This window comes from Podarcis gaigeae, assembly GCF_964106915.1.
Source record: "Podarcis gaigeae genome assembly, chromosome: 14".
NCBI lineage: Eukaryota > Metazoa > Chordata > Lepidosauria > Squamata > Lacertidae > Podarcis > Podarcis gaigeae.
Window position 1 is genome coordinate 7,599,653 of NC_139690.1, and position 17,849 is coordinate 7,617,501.

Here is a 17,849-nt window from a genome sequence, read left to right on the forward strand (position 1 = left end):
TCTACCCCATCTTCCAGCCCAGACACCAGGGTCCATCTCCCGAGGGCCTTCTGGCAGTTCCCTCATTGCAAGAAGCCAAGTTACAGGGAACCAGGCAGAGGGCCTTCTTGGTAGTGGCACCCGCCCTGTGGAACACCCTCCCACCAGATGCCAAAGAGAAAAACAACTACCAGACTTTTAGAAGACATCTGAAGGCAGCCCTGTTTAGGGAAGTCCAGGCTTGACTACTGTAATTCACTCTACGCGGGGCTGCCCTTGAAGCTGTCCCAGAAACTCCAGCAGGTGCAGAATGCTGCAGCGAGGCTCCTCACGGGGTCTCTGCCAAGGGAGCATATTCACCCAGTGCTTTTCCAGCTGCACTGGCTCCCGGTGGAGTACAGGGTCAGGTTGAAGGTGCTGGTTTTGACCTTTAAAGCCCTTCACAGCCTAGGGCCCTCATAACTACGGGACCGCCTCTCCCGGTATGCCCCACGGAGAGCCTCAAGGTCCATAAATAGCAACACCCTAGTGGTCCCGGGCCCTAAGGAAGTTAGATTGGCTTCAACCAGAGCCAGGGCCTTTTCAACACTGGCCTGGTGGAACGCTCTGCCTCATGAGACCAGGGCCCTGCAGGATCTGATTTCTTTCCACAGGGCCTGTAAGACAGAGTTGTTCCGCCTGGCCTTTGGCTTGGAGCCAATTTGATTCCCTCCCCCTCTTTCTTTTTTCTTTTTCCTTTCGCCTCCTGTGATGAGGCTGCATTTTAATATTTTAATATTTTAATGTTGTATTTTAATCTTGTTTTTAAGTTGTATTCATTCAACTTGTTTTTATTATTGCTTGTTAGCTGCCCTGAGCCCAGCCTTGGCTGGGAGGGCGGGGTATAAATAAAAAAAATGTTGTTGTTGTTGTTGTTGTTGTTGTTGTTGTTGTTGTTGTTGTTGTTGAATAGGTTATTGTATTTTAATGTTCTGTTGGTAGCCGTTCAGAGTGGCTGGGGAAACCCAGCCAGATGGGCGGGGTGTAAATAATAAATTATTATTATATTATTATTATTACAGTGTTTCCCAACCTTGTGCCTCCAGATGTTTTTGGCCTACAACTCCCATCATCCCTAGCTAGCAAGACCAGTGGTCAGGGATGATGGGAGTTGTAGGCCAAAAACATCTGGAGGCACAAGGTTGGGAAACACTGATCTAGAAGGCCACACTCAAACCCTGTCTCCCTGCTCCCCTGAAGCTAAACTCAAATCTGCCAAAGGATTTAGCCTTTACTTGCAGGAAAGGTTCTCCAACTCTGCATTCCTGGCAGGCCATAGCTGCCCCATCTGCTGAAAGTTCTTCCTAGATACTGTAGGCAGATTGCCACTAAGCCCTAAAGTCAGGCCCTTGGTCCATTGAGCTCCGTATGGGTCTCCATGCTTTCAGGCAGCGGGCACTCCCAGTCTTACTGGGAGGTGTCTGAAACTGAACCTGGGACCTGGTCCACAAAGCAGATGCTCCACCGATCAGCTCCACTGGTACATCCCTTTCTCTAGGCAGGCGGCCAGGACCTGTCACGACTCAGCAGACTCCCCACTGCTATGTGGGGGATGAGGAAAAGCTGTGTTTGGAAGCCTGTCATAGCTCCTTATAAAGAAAACAAACAGGTAGGTCCATTTCTGAAATGAATCATTTCTTGGATTGGCAGAGAGGCTGGTGGCAGCACAGACTTCCTCTCTCCCTGACTGTGCAAGAATGAGTTCCTAAGCATTTAATTGCAGAGGGGATATGTCTCCGTTACAACTAGGGAGGTCACCAGTTAAAGGAAGCTTAGGCAACTCACGGACAATCTGAATACGATGTACAGGTAAATGTTGAAGTGCATGACTTTGGCATCTCCCCAAAGGGACAAAAAATACAGTGGTGCCTCGCTAGACGAAATTAATCCGTTCCGCGATTCTCTTCGTCTAGCGGTTTTTTCGTCTTGCGAAGCAAGCCCATTGACAGCTTAGCGGATTAGTGCTAGAGCTGTCAAGCGGCTTCCAGCGATCAGCTGTTAAGCGGCTTATCAGCGGAACAGCTGATAAGCGGCTTAGCGGCTTAGGAAAAGGGCAAAAAAAGCAAAAAAAACCCGCTGGGGGACGCAAGATTTTTTCGTCTTGTGAAGCAACCCCATAGGGAAATTCGTTTTGCGAAGCGCCTCCAAAACAGAAAAACCCTTTCGTCTAGCGGGTTTTTCGTCTTGCGAGGCGTTCGTCTTGCGGGGCACCACTGTATAGCCGATGCATTGCTACACTCAGATGTGCACACTGCCACACTGAATGCCTTTTGTGTGTATGTTAAATATGAGGTGCCAGTAGACATAACTGGGTAAATTGCAAAATGGATCCCGGACCCTTTATGCGCCCCCCTTCCCTTTTGAGTGTGTGGTGAACATTGAATTTAAAGGTTGATGATAAAAATAAACAATGCATATTAACAATCAAACAGTTTAATGTTTTGTAGATGATTTGCCTTACTTTGAGTTTTAATAAATGTTCTAAACAATTAAAGCATACCAAAATTAGGGTTTTGTCCTGGCTCCTGCCCAAAACACGACAGCAGCAGCATTTATTCACTGAAAATCTGGCTGATCTCCTCCACTCAGCCCCCCCCCTTTTTCCCCACCAGGGGAATCTGTCCATTTCGGTTTCTCTGACTTTCTCATTTTTCCAATGTTAAGTTCAGCTCTACTTCAGTTTATGAATTTCTTAAATTTTAATGAGGATTTTTTTTATCAGCATGTATGTGCAAATTTATCCTAATATACATATTTTTCCATTTAGTTTTGCAAGTTGTACACCTGTGCAAAGCAATTTTCTCTCCTAACCATTTTTATATCTTATTTTCACAAAATATATGCATTTTCATGCACACTTTACTCAAGTATATACATTTTTTGTACCTGTGACTTGCCTGGGTTACAAAATGAGGAGATGTGTGCATTTTGAAAGATGGCTGCATTTTGGCCTGCATATTATTTTGAAAAGTGTGAATTATGTAGCTTCGCTTTTAAGTGCAAACTGAATCCAGTTTCTCCCCCATCCCTCCTCGCCCCACATTTTAAAGTCTTTCCAGCTTTATTAATTATTTATTCATCTGGTTTATTTATATCCCCATTTCCTTCCACCATGGAACTCAAGGTGGCGTAAAATGAGTTCCCAGGGAGTCTCCCATCCGGGCACTGACCAGAACCAGACCTGCTTAGCTTCAGCAAGGTAGCAATGCATCTTGTGCCTTCAGGCAGGGGCAGGGGTGGAGGAATAGGTAAATAAATAAATATGTAGGATTCCCAGTTTTCCCACTTCTACCTCATCCTTCCAGCTATTATAGGAATATAGAATAAATGTTTATCATTGCACAAGGTAAACACACATACATAAGTATATAAACCACATGTCTAAAATAGTACAGGAGAGTAATCCAAAAGCCACCTTAGCTCTCGAAAAGACTCGAAATATTTCCTCTGCCTCCTTGATCTCCCTTGACTGAAAACAGTCAGGGGAAGTTCCTGAAAGGATTCCTCTCCTATGTCTATGAACCTCCTTTCTATTAATTGTCATTATTTGCCCAGATGCTCTGCATTGAGGGATCCTGATTGTGTTATCAAATGCTAATATTTTGTGTAAACTGTGTCTGGAACAATGTGGAACTTGTTAAACCACACCTTGGCCTGCCTGAGCCACAGTAACCTCACCTTAGGTGTGATATAATTTCTGTTTGTAGAGGGGATTGTAGAGGGGACTGTTTGTAGAGGGGATGTCCTCCTCCTCCACGCCAAAATGCAAACCCTTAAAAGAGATGTTTCTTCTTGGTTCTGGGTTTCTCTTGCTTCCTTGCTAGGAGAGGAGGGAACTCTGTCACAACAGAAAAATGAAGATCTGCCTTGCTTTCACTGCATCCTGTCTCCATCCATTCATCTCTGACCAATCATGGACTTAGGGGCCTTGGGGAGTTCGGCAGCAAAAGCCAACCACCTCTATTTTTCTATATTCATGTGGAATTGTGCAGAAAGCACAATTGTGTCCCTTTTCAGCAGATTTCTTAATTGCAACTGGACTGCCAAGTTAACCAAGGATGGCCTGTTTTTCACACGTTTAAAAGTGGACCTAAAAAGCCTTAAACATCTCAGGACCACTATAGTCAAGGAGCACCTCTTTCCATATGAACCTACCTGGACCCTGAGATCATTCTTGAGAGGTCCGGAGGGCAGCAACACGAGAACGGGACCTTCTCTGCAGTGGCTCCCCATCTGGAATGCTCTCCCTAGGGAAGTTCGCCTGGCGCCTTCATTATATGCCTTTAGGCACCAGGCAAAAACTGTTCCCTTTTAACCAGGCCTTTGGTTGATCCGATTTACATCCTATGCCCTTTTAAAATGAATTTTTTGTGTGGGGGGGGGAGCGCTATTGGGTTGTTGTTTTATTTTTATTAGACATTTCATGCTTTTATATCTTGCTTTTATTCTGTGAACCGCCCTGAGACTCCCGGGTATAGGGCAATATATAAATTCAATTAATAATAACAACAAATCCTTAGGCAAAAGCGCCCCCCTTTTCTTCCTTTGTGCGAGACACGCAGCCAGGGCTGGGCTGGGGAGGTAGGGGCACTGCCTGCCAGTGCCAGGCTGGCAAATGGGCGGCAGCAGCCTCCTCGGAATGGTAGCGCGCGTCTGGTGGCGCCCCCGCCTGCGCGCCCCCGGGCGCCTGGCTGCCTGGCTCTTCCCCGGCATCCCTCTCTCTCTCTCCCCCCCCCCCCCAACCTTATCGTCTCGCTGCGAAGCATCACATGACAGCATCCCGGAGCTGCACTGAGCATGGGCAAAAGCATCGGGGCCACAGAGCTCCTTTATGAGAGCGACAAAGCCAGCAGCCGCCGACGAGCCTTTTGTTTTCTGCCCTGCTGGATCCCCGCTCTCTCTAGCGCGCACGCAATTCGCCGGGCTCCTTGTGCAGCAGAAGCTGGCCGTTGATCTCCCGTCCAGGTTTTCCTTCCCGTCTGCCTGCCACCAGCAGCCTGGTGAGCATCCCGGTCCCCGTCTCGCCAGGCCTTCCGTAGCAGTGGAGGCAGGTAAGTATGATGGAGAACGGGGCGCGGGGGACGGACGTTTGCATGGATTTGACTTTTGCGGGTACCGAGGCCGAGAGATGCAGAAGAGAAGCCGGGAGGCAAGGACCCCGAACTCCAGCTGTGCGTGGCCCCTTCCCTTTCTGCTCTTCCAGAGGTTGCGGCAGTTTATCTCTAGCCGGGTTGGGAGCAAGATCTGAGCCAAGGATTGTGCCTGTCTGACTGCTGCGCATTTGTGCACGTACATACATTGAGCAAATTCGGTTGGGTTGATCAGGGCCTTTACTCTCCCTCCCTCCCTCCCTCCCTCTTTCTGTGTGTGTTTTGCTGGAGACTTGAGCTTCAGAGATTTCTGCTGGAGTCTAGAGCTAGGGATTTCTGCAGTCCCCTGCCCCATGGAAAAGCCCAGAGTGACAAATAAACCAGGCCAGGACTCCAGAGCCAAAGGCTTCCATGACAGTCAACAGGTGGCTCTCTGACAGGCCTGCTCTCACTTCTTGGCAAGGGCCCTGTCTGTCCAGAGCTGGGATGCACAGCTCAAAATCACTTGAAGGGCCACTTTGACTTTTTAAAATAAAATTAAGGGATGGGGACTATGCTGCTATAGGAACCACTGAAAATGAGGTTTTGGAAAATTAGGACCCCGTGTTTTCCTTTTCACACCAGGGTGGTGCACCCCACCCAGCCCACCCCTAATTTGGCAAACTAAGGCAGCTGCCTCATGCCACACTGGTCTTGGGAGCCATAAAAGGGGAACAAAATGGTTAAGTTACTTGATTTATTCTTATTGCATTTTTGCTGCCAGGGACAGAGGCGCTTGTGGGATTTTCTGACTCAGGTGCTGAAATAACTTGATCAGTCTTGGGTAGGGATCTTGAGTTTGGATGAAGGGAGGTCCTGCCTCATGTAATGAAGTCTCTCGGGCTGTGCTGTTTTCAAAAGGGCGCTGTGCTGTTTTCATTCATTCTCCTTTAGACCCCTTTCCTTCTCTATTTGTGGCCCATAGCAGTCTGCCTCTGTCCACTGCCAAAAGCTTCCTCGAACCTCTCCTTCTGCTTATCATTGTTTCATTTCTGAGCTTCCTTACATGCTCTCCAACTCCCCCATTGCTCAGGACATGTCAAAAATCATAGTAAAAATGTTTCTGATCATGTGCAGAGTATATTTATCTTGCCCTTGTGTATCCACTGGAGCTACCCACCACTGTCCTCCTGGGATTAGGAAGTAATATTTCTTCTATTCATAATTCAGCCTTTGCTGTCTTTTTTTAGAAACTAGCAACTACATGGAAACATTTTTAAATCTGAAACTAATTGGTGCGAGTTTTAATTAATTGCTGTCAAGATCACTAACACATATTAGCACCTGAATCCCCTTTGGGTGCGGATACTTTTTGGATATGGAGGAACTGTCTGCCATTGTCAGCTTTTTGCTGACCACTATCTATGGACCCTAAACTGGAGTACGGTAGTCAATATATAAAACCAGAGGCAGGAAACCATTTTTCTGTTGAGGGCCACTTTCCCTTGAGGCTAATCTGTCAGGGGCCACATGCTGGAGGTGGGCAGGGCCGAAGCCAGCAGCAGAGACAGAATCAGGAATGGGGAGACACCTGCCTTGCTTGCATTTCAATGTGGACTCCCAAAATTTACACTTCCCAAACCAATGCTGTGAACTGAAGCAGCTCTCCTGTGAAATTTGCCCGGTGCCTAATTTTGCAGTGCAGCTATCCAGGCTAAAACTGCTTACAAACATGTGCATATTAGTGATACACAAGAGTGCATTATTAATATGGCAGAAGTTGCTTGCAAAAATGCTTATGCTAGACAAAACTTTTTATATATAATTTCACACACACACACAAAACACAATACACATGAATTTTCATGCAGACATTGAGTCTGTGTTAAAGTCACTTAGCAGTATACTTCTTGCATTGGCAGAATGCTATTGCACAAGGGAAAATGCAATTCCCATTCTAAAGGTAGCTTCGCAACAGTTGCGCAACTGGAACCAATAAATGTGCAATAAGCTTCTGCTAGGGCAACTGTTGCATGGATGCTTTTGCGTACCCTTTGAACTCTGTCATCTACCAGCACATGGGATCTTGTGCTAGTAGACAGAGAATGCTGGATATACAGACAGTGTTAGACAGTGTTGAATATGCCCCCCATCTTTTAATTGCAAGGGGGCAAAGCAAATTTAAGACCAGAAAAACAAGAAATTGAGAACCAAAAGTGAGCATGTGCACCCTTTTCTCTCCCTCTTTCTTTTAATGCCACCCACTTCACAACCACCACCTGCTTTCGATTTTTCTCCCCACCCAACCAACTACCAGCTTGCCAGAGGTCCAAACTGATCACTTACACCTTGAGCTATTGCAGTTAGGCCAAGGCCCACATGAGACCATAAGGATTCACGTTGCCCACCCCTGCATTATATACACAATCAGACTGGTGTATCTTAATCCCCCCCCCCGAAAAAGCAGCCTCAAGACCCCCTGGATGGGGCCCTTTATTTTCTGTGCTGTTTTTTTTGTGATAAAAGCCACCACTTGGAAGCTGCTATTTGCCTGGAAGGAAAAGTGCGTTTACACCAATAGAAGCTTCCCTCCTGCAGCAAATAACAAATTTGGGAGGGGTGGGCAAGATATTTTCATAGGGAAAACAGCATGTAGGGGAGGGGAAGGAAAGGATTAATTCCCTCTCACACTGAGCCATGGTCCTGATTCCAACTGGGGCAGGAACATCTTGACTGCTTTTTCTTATTATTATTATTATTAAAAATTAAAGGTACATGAATGCATTTAGTTAATTGCTTAGTCTGACCCTAAAGCTGTTCTGGTGTGCGATGTTCCTTTGACTTCTCTGGCTTCTGCAGAGGTGGCTCTTTGAGGCTATATTCTGGGAGAGGAAAGGACATGCCTGGTTTTCAAAAGGGGTGGCAAAATATTCTAGGTTCCTCTTATACTAGTAAACACTTATGCATCGCCACTCTTACATCACCACAGAAGAGGACAAATGAGGATACAGATCTGCATAAAATCTGCATTTGCATTGCTAAGATGCAGTGGAGATGAGATGCAAATTCAGAAACGATTGCTATGATCTGAATAGAATTACAATGTATTTTGCGATGGTGGGTGAAGAATGTGGCCAGGTGACCCTGGTTATATCTGCTCAATCTGCACTGCTTTTGATGGACAACTTCAAGGTCTCTCCTGCTCTTCCTTCTTACGATTCTTTCTCTTTAAAGTACACCTGGCCTGGGAAGCTCTTCAAACAAAGGACGCCTTAGAGGACTGCCCTCTCTAAAGTAGGACTTGTGGCCATCCTTACACATGCACCTGAAGTAGTTGTTGTTTAGTCACTTAGTCGTGTCCGACTCTTCTTGATCCCATGGACCAGAGCACACCAGGCACTCCTGTCTTCCACTGCCTCCCGCAGTTTGTTCAGACTCATGCTGGTACCTTCGAGAACACTGTCCAATCATCTCGTCCTCTGTTGTCCCCTTCTCCTTGTGCCCTCCATCTTCCCCAACATCAGGGTCTTTCCCAGAGAGTCTTCACTTCTCGTGAGGTGGCCAAAGTATTGGAGCCTCAGCTTCAGGATCTGTCCTTCCAGTGAGCACTCAGGGCTGATTTCCTTAAGAATGGATACGTTTGATCTTCTTGCAGTCCATGGGACTCTCAAGAGTCTCCTCCAGCACCATAATTCAAAAGCATCAATTCTTCGGCGATCAGCCTTCTTTATGATCCAGCTCTCACTTCCATACATCACTACTGGGAAAACCATAGCTTTAACTATATGGACCTTTGTTGGCAAGGTGATGTCTCTGCTTTTTAAGATGCTGTCTAGGTTTGTCATTGCTTTTCTTCCAAGAAGCTGGGAAGTTATTGTTCAAACTCCTAGTCTCTGTTGAAGAGGCTGAGAGCTGATCTCCCAAATTCTCCCAGAATGCTTAAACTCTCCCACCAGGTCCTGTTGCACAACCTGCTCCATATGTTTCTCTCTGCAGATTACGGAAGAGCTGATTCACACATTCATGTCTGTCAATAACAGATCGGTGATGATTCACAGCTCCCCGCCTCCTTTGTAAGGTTAGGATTACCTCTTCCTTCCCACTAGCAGAGAGACCTTTTGAACTCCCCACCCCCGACCCACATCATTCCATCTGTTTCTTTTCCAGCAGCTTCATTGGCAGCCGATGAAATGTTTGATCTCCATTCCCTGAAAAGCATCACCTGCTGCTTTCCCCATATTATGCTGCTCTTAAAAGGCACAAGAAGAGGCCTCTGGTCAGTTGGGGTCCCTAATTGCACCCATGTTGCTGCCTCTCCAATTAGCCACTGTGGCAAAGGAAGGATCAGTAAGAGAGGCTGTCGGAAAACCAGCACTGATGGTGATGGGGGGCAGGGGGATGGACAGGACGAAGGCACTGCAGAGCCCTGGAGATGGGCCTGCCAGGTGGGAACTGGGGAATCGCTTGATTCCAGTTCCTCTCCATTTCTCATTTTTCCAATGTTCAGTTCAGTTCACCACATATTCACATTGCTCTGCAATCTTCCTTTTTAAGGGTTTGTATGGAAGTTCTTCAGCATCTCAGTGTATTTCCAATATGCACTTTTTTGTATGCAGTTTCCCCTAATAGACACATTTTTGCAGAGAAATTTCTCTTAATATAATGTTCTTTCCCCGATATATGCATTTTAAGGCAAACACTATGTGCATGTCCATTCACACACCTTGGCTGAAGGCCTGCATTGCAAAATCTGGATAAGCGTGGATTTTGAAGGATGGCTGTGTTTAGGTTTGCATATCATTTCAGGAAGTGTGAATTAGGTATGTTTGCCTTTGAATGTGAACTGAATTGAATTGCTCCCCCATCCCTATTCCCAGGCTCCCACAAGCATTGCAAAGTCTCCAGTATCCCAAGACCTGTGATTTATAGAATTAGAGTGCATGATCATAATTATTATATGTTCATTATTTATATGCACATAAAGAATCTTGGAGTGAAGTCATCTTAGTACAATCCCCAGCTTAGCGCAGAGCCTGCTGTGCTGAATGCAGAAGCCCATGCAAGATGGACAAAAGGCAGGTCTGGGATTCTAGAATCAGAACTCCAGGGCACAGTTAGAGATCCTAGTTCAGAGTTCAGTGCCCAGGGTTCAGGACCATGGACAGCAACCCCACAGCTGAGACAGACAGAACAAGGTGCCTCAGCACTGGCCTGGAGCAACTGAAAGGTCATACAGTCCAACCATCTGCTTGGCAGATGGGCACTTCAACGCTTCTGTTGAAATATCTCCAGGATAGGAGAGCCCAACTCCTCCTGGGACTGTGTGTTCCACTGTCAAACAACTCTTACCATTCGGTGGTTTCTCCTCATGTTTACACAAAATGTAAAGGTAAAGGTAAAGGGACCCCTGACCATTAGGTCCAGTCGTGACCGACTCTGGGGTTGTGGTGCTCATCTCGCTTTATTGGCCGAGGGAGCCGGCGTACAGCTTCTGGGTCATGTGGCCAGCACGACTAAGCCGCTTCTGGCGAACCAGAGCAGCGCACAGAAACACCGTTTACTTTACCTATTTATCTACTTGCACTTTGACGTGCTTTCGAACTGCTAGGTGGGCAGGAGCTGGGACCGAGCAACGGGAGCTCACCCCGTCGTGGGGATTCGAACCGCCGACCTTCTGATCAGCAAGTCCTAGGCTCTGTGGTTTAAGCCACAGCGCCGTACTTCTCTACAATTTCTACTTGTTCATTCTAGTCCTGGTCTCTGGAGCAATAGATAACAAGTCTGCTCCACATCTTGCATGGCGGCTCCTCAGATATTTTTAAACAGCTATCATTCATGCCTGTCTTTAATCTTCCCCAAGCAAAACCTACCCACCTCTTTCAACTTTTCCTCACACAACATGATTTCTAGACCTCTCACCATGGTGGTGGTTGCCTTTCTCTGGACATGCTTCAGATTGTCAACATCTTACTTAAAATGCAGGACCCAGAACTGGATATAGAACTCTAGATGCAGCCAGGTCAGTGCAGATTAGAGAAGTGCAAGATGATTGCCATTTAAGGAAACGAGACAGATTTGATGGTGAAGAGGCAGGAGTATGTTTGTGTAGTTGCTCCATGGAGGAAGTGTATTCACCACGTAAAATTCCCTGTCCATGATTGAGTTTAGGGGAAATTGGTTCTGCTGTCTTGCAGAAGTTGTCTGTGCACAGTACTGATTGGCTAGCACTTGGGTCATCAAAAACCCAGCAGTAGCTCCTTTACAGTGTACTTATGCTGAAGTAGAGGATATCTCAAAGGATAAATGCTGGCTAAGAGACAAAACTACAAATTACAAAGTCCCTGATTGAATCTATTTATCCTATCTGAAGGAGTGTCTCCACCCCCATCATTCTGCCCGGACAATGAGGTCCAGCACCAAGGGCTCTCTGGCGGTTCCCTCACTGTGATAAGCCAAGTTACAGGGAACCAGGCAGAGGGCCTTCTCGGTAGTGGCGCCTGCCCTGTGGAACACCCTCCCACCAGATGTCAAAGAGAACAACAACTACCAGATTTTTAGAAGACATCTGAAGGCAGCCCTGTTTAGGGAAGCTTTTAATGTTTGATGGACTACTGTATTTTAATATTTTGTTGGAAGCTGCCCAGAGTGGCTGGGGAAGCCCAGCCAGATGGGCGGGGTATAAATAATCTTCTTCTTCTTCTTCTTCTTCTTCTTCTTCTTCTTACTACTACTACTACTACTACTATCTCTTTTTAACTTCTTCTCCCTTTAGCAAAATGTCTCTTTTGGGCCACTGAACCGGCACATCATGGCCCCCATACCTGATTCTTCCTTTTTTTATGCTGACTCAAATATCAGGTTCAAGGCCTTTTCCCTCATTGTCCCCTCTGACTGGCCTTCAGTGAAACCTTTTCCATTTCACTTAATTGTTTTATTTTTAATATTACTGTATGTATCACGTCTGTTTGAACAAAAACACAACAGCAACCATACAAATGGATGAAACAGACAAGCTTTCTCCCGGCTTTGTCAGATACCCAGGAGGGCAAATAGGCAGCATTTCCTCCAGACTTGTCAGTTTTGTTAGAAAATCGTGGGGTAATGCAAAAAGGTGGATTTCACATGCTCAGCCTGTCCCCATCATGGTAGGAAGACATCCAAATCCATTTGCAGGGCAGACTGGGCCAATATCCAGGCTAGGCTAGTGAAGGAATGTATTCTCTACAAGCTGGAGAAGATGCGATGACATTTGAAAGTGGAAAAAGATTAACTTGTGAACTGTTCTAATGCACATTAACTAAAGCAAGGGAAGATTGCTGAGCAAATGTTTATGAAGTGGCTAAAAAGTGCCTGCGAATTTGGCTTTTATGCTTGTTGAGCCATGAACTTATTGTTGTAAGTGCCTCTCTCTCTTAACCTCAGTTGCTCATCAGGCAAACAGGAATATTAATGGCCTTTCTTCCAAAGGGAATTGGTAAGGATTAGAGAGAATTACAGTGACCGTAAAGCACTTTGCATGAGACAAAGTGCCGAAGGAAGCACGGCTGGCCCTGCCATCAGGCAGAATGAAGGTCATGAAAGGACAGCAAATGGTTGGTCACCATGTTTGCCATTGTGTTTTTACTGCCAGAGAGAAGGGATTTTCTGCCTCTGGTGCCAAAATAGCTTGACTAGCTTGGAGTACTATGCACATTGACTTGGGTGCGAAAGAAAGGGTTAACTGATGTGGTTGTTTATTATATAATAATGAGGATAATGACGGTGAACCCACATTAGAGATGGTTGAATCCAACAATTTCGGTTTCACTCAGTTTCTCATTTTTCCTGTCTTAAATTTGATTCCACACATTTGCAGATTATTGTCTCTTTAAAGTCCTTGTGAAAATTCACCAGCACTTTATCGTGATTTTTTCCTTATACACAAATGTTGGTATGCAATTCTGCCAAAAACACATGTTTTTGCAACTCGCTTTTACCTAATTTAATACATTTCCATCTGTTTTTTATTATATGCATTTCTATGCACACTTGACCCTAGTTTTATGCATTTTTAACACATTGCTTGGCTGAACATCTGGACTCGGACATGGAAAAGATGAATGAGAGATGCTGATGCTGTTGCTGTTGCTGTTGTGCAAATATTAAAGGACGAGTGTTTTTCAGTTGCACCTTGTTTCAGGAGGTGCAAATGAATGAAGTTTGCCTTTAAATGTGAACTGAATTAAATTCCTCCTCCATCCCAGTGCCGGAGAGCAGGTGAGGGTGGGGATGGCGCGCATCCTGGGGGCGTGACGTGCTGCCCATAGGGGTGTGGCGCATGTCTTGAGGGCGTGGCATGCCACCTGTAGGGGAGTGGCGCTCAGCGCGGGCGGGGGGAACAGCCGCAATGGCACCCCGCTGGGATCGCGCTGCCGGGGGTGGTGCACTCCCCCTGCACACCTCTTCCTCTGCCTGTACTCCATCCATAGCTGTCAACTTTTCCCTTTTCTTGCGAGGAATCCTATTCAGAATAAGGGAATTTCCCTTTAAAAAAGGGAAACATTGACAGCTATGGCTCCATCCCTCGGCCATGTTCAGCTTGTTTCAGACTCATGATCACTTGTGTGACTGATAAGTTTCTGCAGGCAAATAAGCAAGTAAACAAATAAATAAAACGAGTCCAGATGATAGAACATCAGGATTGTGCACCCGTGGGACAACATTTTAAAAATGTTGTCACGCTGGATGCTGAGTGCAATAAACCATCATCCAGGGGCTGAGCAGTGAGAAGAAGGATTGCCTTGGTGATCTCATGCCAAACCCCAAAAGAAACATATTCTGTCTGTGTTGACAGGCTGAAACATAGGAGGGAGGAGCTGGCAGTGCCGCTCATGCTGCTGTGATGATGGAGCCATTGTTACTGGGATGGAAGATGGAAGATGGAGATATTGGGGGTGGGGGGACTAGAAACCTCCAACTTTGTGTGGTGGGCAATACTGAAACTGCTACCACATTTCCAAAGCTGTGCATGGTTCGGTATAGTTTCAGATTGGATGGGGACTGTGGGTTGAGATTCCTGCATTGCAGGGGGTTGAATCAGATGACCCTCGGGACCCCTTCCAGCTCAACAGTTCTATGACTCAGCCGTAAGAGACACCCATTGTTTTGCCCACTTTTGGCTCTGGCGCTGCAGGTAGCTCAGGGACAGCCAACATGGTACTCACCAGAGTCCTGTTTTATTAATATTTATTAAACTTATTAGTTGCTTGTCGCCCGAAGGTCTCCAAGCGACTTACAGCAAAGAAAAATATGCAGGGCACAAAATCATGGAAGGGAATGGAGGGAATCATATAATACATTAACATTTCATATAACATAACATTCATGGAAAACAAAAGTAGCATACCAGCCATATAAATAATAGCAAATGACATTAACAATAGTCAAATAATAAGCAAAGCAATACTCGGACCACTCATTAGCAAACAAACAAAACTTCAACGCCCCCTCCCTCCTCCAAAATCATTCACATCAGTTATATAGAAAAAAGTCATTTTTATGTTAAATGTATTGTGAGAACTATTTAATGTATTATTGTTGTTGTTTTCTACTTCTCCTTTTTAGTTGCTAGGAGGTGATGGATATTTGTTTACTTCTAGATTTCTTTTTTGTGTGTGATGTATTAAAATTATATATATATATAAATAAATAAATATGGGACGCGGGTGGTGCTGTGGGTTAAACCACAGAGCCTAGGACTTGCCGATCAGAAGGTCGGCAGTTCGAATCCCTGCGACGGGGTGAGCTCCTTTTGCTTGGTTCCTGCTCCTGCCAACCTAGCAGTTCGAAAGCTTGTCAAAGTGCAAGTAGATAAATAGGTACCACTCTGGCGGGAAGGTAAACGGTGTTTCCGTGCGCTGCTCTGGTTCGCCAGAAGCGGCTTAGTCATGCTGGCCACATGACCAGGAAGCTGTACACCAGCTCCCTCGGCCAATAAAGCGAGAGGAGTGCCGCAACCCCAGAGTCAGCCACGACTGGACCTAATGGTCAGGGGTCCCTTTACCTTTATATATATGTACAAAATCATTCACATCAGACAAACATTTCACCCCCTTTAATCTCCCCACCCCACCTAGACGTCTGGAGTCAAGGCCAGCTGTTGTGAATCAGTGGTGGGTCGGTCCAACGTCTTCCAGGGATGGTCCAGCACTTCCCTTCATAGGGGAGCAGTAGCAAAACAAAGTGGGAAGACTGTCGCAAATGTTTTAGCTGCTCTGCAGTTATCCTGGCTCCTGCTCCTCACTTATTGCTGTTGTTTGCTGGATCCCTGATGATGAGCCATGCTGGCAGGGGCTGATGCAAGTTGTGGTCCAACAGCATGTGGAGGACCCCAACCTCTGTGGCTGACCTGGGTGTGGACGGGGCAGGGCAGCAGTGAGATCAGGGTTATGGGGGTGCACCAGTGAGAGTGCTGGCTGTACCTGGGCAGCCCTGACCTCCCCCTGCCCAGCCAAGCTGCAGCAAGGCTGCTATCAGGAGAGCAGTGCTGCCCCAACACACAAGTCACTAGGGTAACTAACAATTTACTGCCCTTCCATGACACACAAGATCAGCTGCCTGAGGCAGCCGTCTCTCTCTGCCTAATGGCAGGGCTGGCCTTCACATATGAGAAAGCCTTCGATGGCACACTCCTTAGACATTTCCATCTTGCTTCTGAAAATGTTAAGGATAACCGGCAGAGGACAGCGCAGAGCACAATTCCACACACCTGAAAAGGGCTAGGCATCAAAGCCTTATTGTTAATGCTGCAAAAATGGTTGTGCACTTGAGATCAAGGCATGTGTGTATGTGTGTGCATGCATGCATGCATGTGCATGCTGATTTTTATTGCAGCAGGAGCTGTTTGGGCTGTATGCAGGTGGGCAGCCATGGAAGGATGCTAAATCCTGGAAGTACAAGGCCTCATAGGTCCCCTCTGCCTTGTACTCTGTATTTACTATAGGCTTCAATGTAAACACCCAAACTGTCTTGGATTTCCCCTTTTCAGTTCTCCGACGGCCAATGAGGAGGCCTCTGCACGGCACTGACGTCAGCCCCATCGCTCTCAGCCTTTCTCGAGGACAGTGACTTGGTTGCCAGGGCGACGGAAGAACATACTCCCCAGGCTGACTCTCCCTGCTGGAGGCCGTAACACCGCCTGGATGTCTGTCTCACAGCTCCCAGGCTGGCTGGTGGCATGGAGAGGAGAGGCCTAGCCCTGTGGAAGGAGTGCCTGTGAACCACGAAGCAAATGGTAAGCAGGATGAGGCTCGCAGGACGGGTTTGCGGTGGTGTGTGTGTGGGGGGTTTGAGCGACTGCTGGACCATGGATGGCAATGCTGACTTTGCCCAGGAAGGGATGTTCTGTGTGTGTTGGAGGAGAAGAGCGAGGAGTGAAGGTTGCCAGGTTAAATAGCCAAAAATAAGAGATGGGTTGGAGGTTTTGACAGTGCGTTCCATACACACCGTACATTGAAAGCACATGGCTTCCCCCAGAGGATCCTGGGAACTGAAGTTTGTTCAGGGTTCTGGGGGTTGTAAACTATGGCTCCCAGGATTCTTTGGGGAAAGAAATGTGCTTTATAAGTGTGTAGTGTACATTCTTGGAAACAAAGGTCAGTTATTAAGTGGAAAAAGGAAATGCAGAATAGGTGGACTAAGTGCAATATTTTATTCATTGTATCCCACCTTTTTCTCCAAAAAGGGATCACATCATGGTTTTGCTTTAGCTTTATTAATCTAGACAGCCACCACCTAGTTTTAATGCTTATTTGTTTCTTTTATTTTTATTTCAAACCATTTGCAAACCCCTTAATGAGTTTTAAAAACCCCTTAAGTGCATGTTTGTATGTGTGGTTGTGTGTCTACGTTTACATGCAAACCTTAGAGTCCCCTCTTGTCAGGTAGTGCTGACTTTCTGAGTGCGTAAGCAACTGCAGTTATGCCTGAACATTGGAAATGGAGTGAATGGGTGGGACTTGCAATGAATGCGGCAGTGTAACCCAATCCCTCCATCCTAGGTGTTTGTATGGCCAATCCACACCATGCAGTCAAAGAATTTTTATACCACTTCAGCAGTCATGGCTTTCCCCAAAGAATTCTGGGAGCTGTAGTTTGTTAAGGATGCTGGGAACTGTAGCTCTCTGAGAGATCTCCTAACAACCATAGCTGTCAAGCGCCCCTTATTTGGCGGGAAACTCCCTTATCCCAGCGCTGTGTCCCGCTGCTGTCCCTTATTGATGGATGTCCCTTAAATTTCCCGGGTTTCAAAGGAAGCAGCTCCTCTCCCTCCCTCCCTGCCGGCCAGGGAGGAGGGACGCTCCAACTGTGTTGCTTGGCTGCCTGGCCTGCCCCCCTCCAGCCTCCTCTCACCAGCCTCGGCCCCTGGGAGCCCCTCCCCGCCAGGACTGGCAGGAGCCTCGGGCCCTTCTTCCGCCATCCTCCTCGCGGCTGCTGAACTGAGTGTCTCTGCCTGAGGCCTCCCCTCTGCCCGCCGCAGCCGCTCCCGCTCCCGTTAGTACTGCGGCTATGCCGCCGAAGGACCCAGATGAGATGGGCAGCCTGGCGTGGCCTATGAACTGCTGAGGAGCCTTGAGAGAAGAGCGAGGGCAACCATAGAGAAAGCAGTTCAGAGAGAGGAGGAAGAGGAGGAGACGGAGTCGTGGGCAGGTGTTCCAAGGGCTACAAGGGAAGGACCGCAAATGCTTCTCCCATAGATTTGTAGTGGTAGACTAGCATAGATGG

At 46.9% G+C, this 17,849-nt stretch overlaps 1 protein-coding gene across 5 annotated transcripts in view; it reads left to right on the forward strand.

Annotated features, from left to right (window-relative positions):
- The first annotated feature begins 4,678 nt into the window (after positions 1-4,678).
- Positions 4,679-17,849, forward strand: part of PARP6 (poly(ADP-ribose) polymerase family member 6) — a 51,855-nt gene continuing 38,684 nt past the window's right edge. For 4 of the 5 annotated variants that reach the window (XM_083712669.1, XM_083712670.1, XM_083712671.1 and 1 more), the window contains exons 1-2: positions 4,687-5,069; positions 16,114-16,359. In XM_083712669.1, coding sequence (XP_083568795.1) covers positions 16,357-16,359 — 3 coding nt within the window. In that variant the 5' untranslated portion in view covers positions 4,687-5,069; positions 16,114-16,356. Of the gene's footprint in view, positions 5,070-16,113; positions 16,360-17,849 lie in introns of all 5 variants that reach the window. The other variant, XR_014557928.1, reaches the window with a different exon arrangement.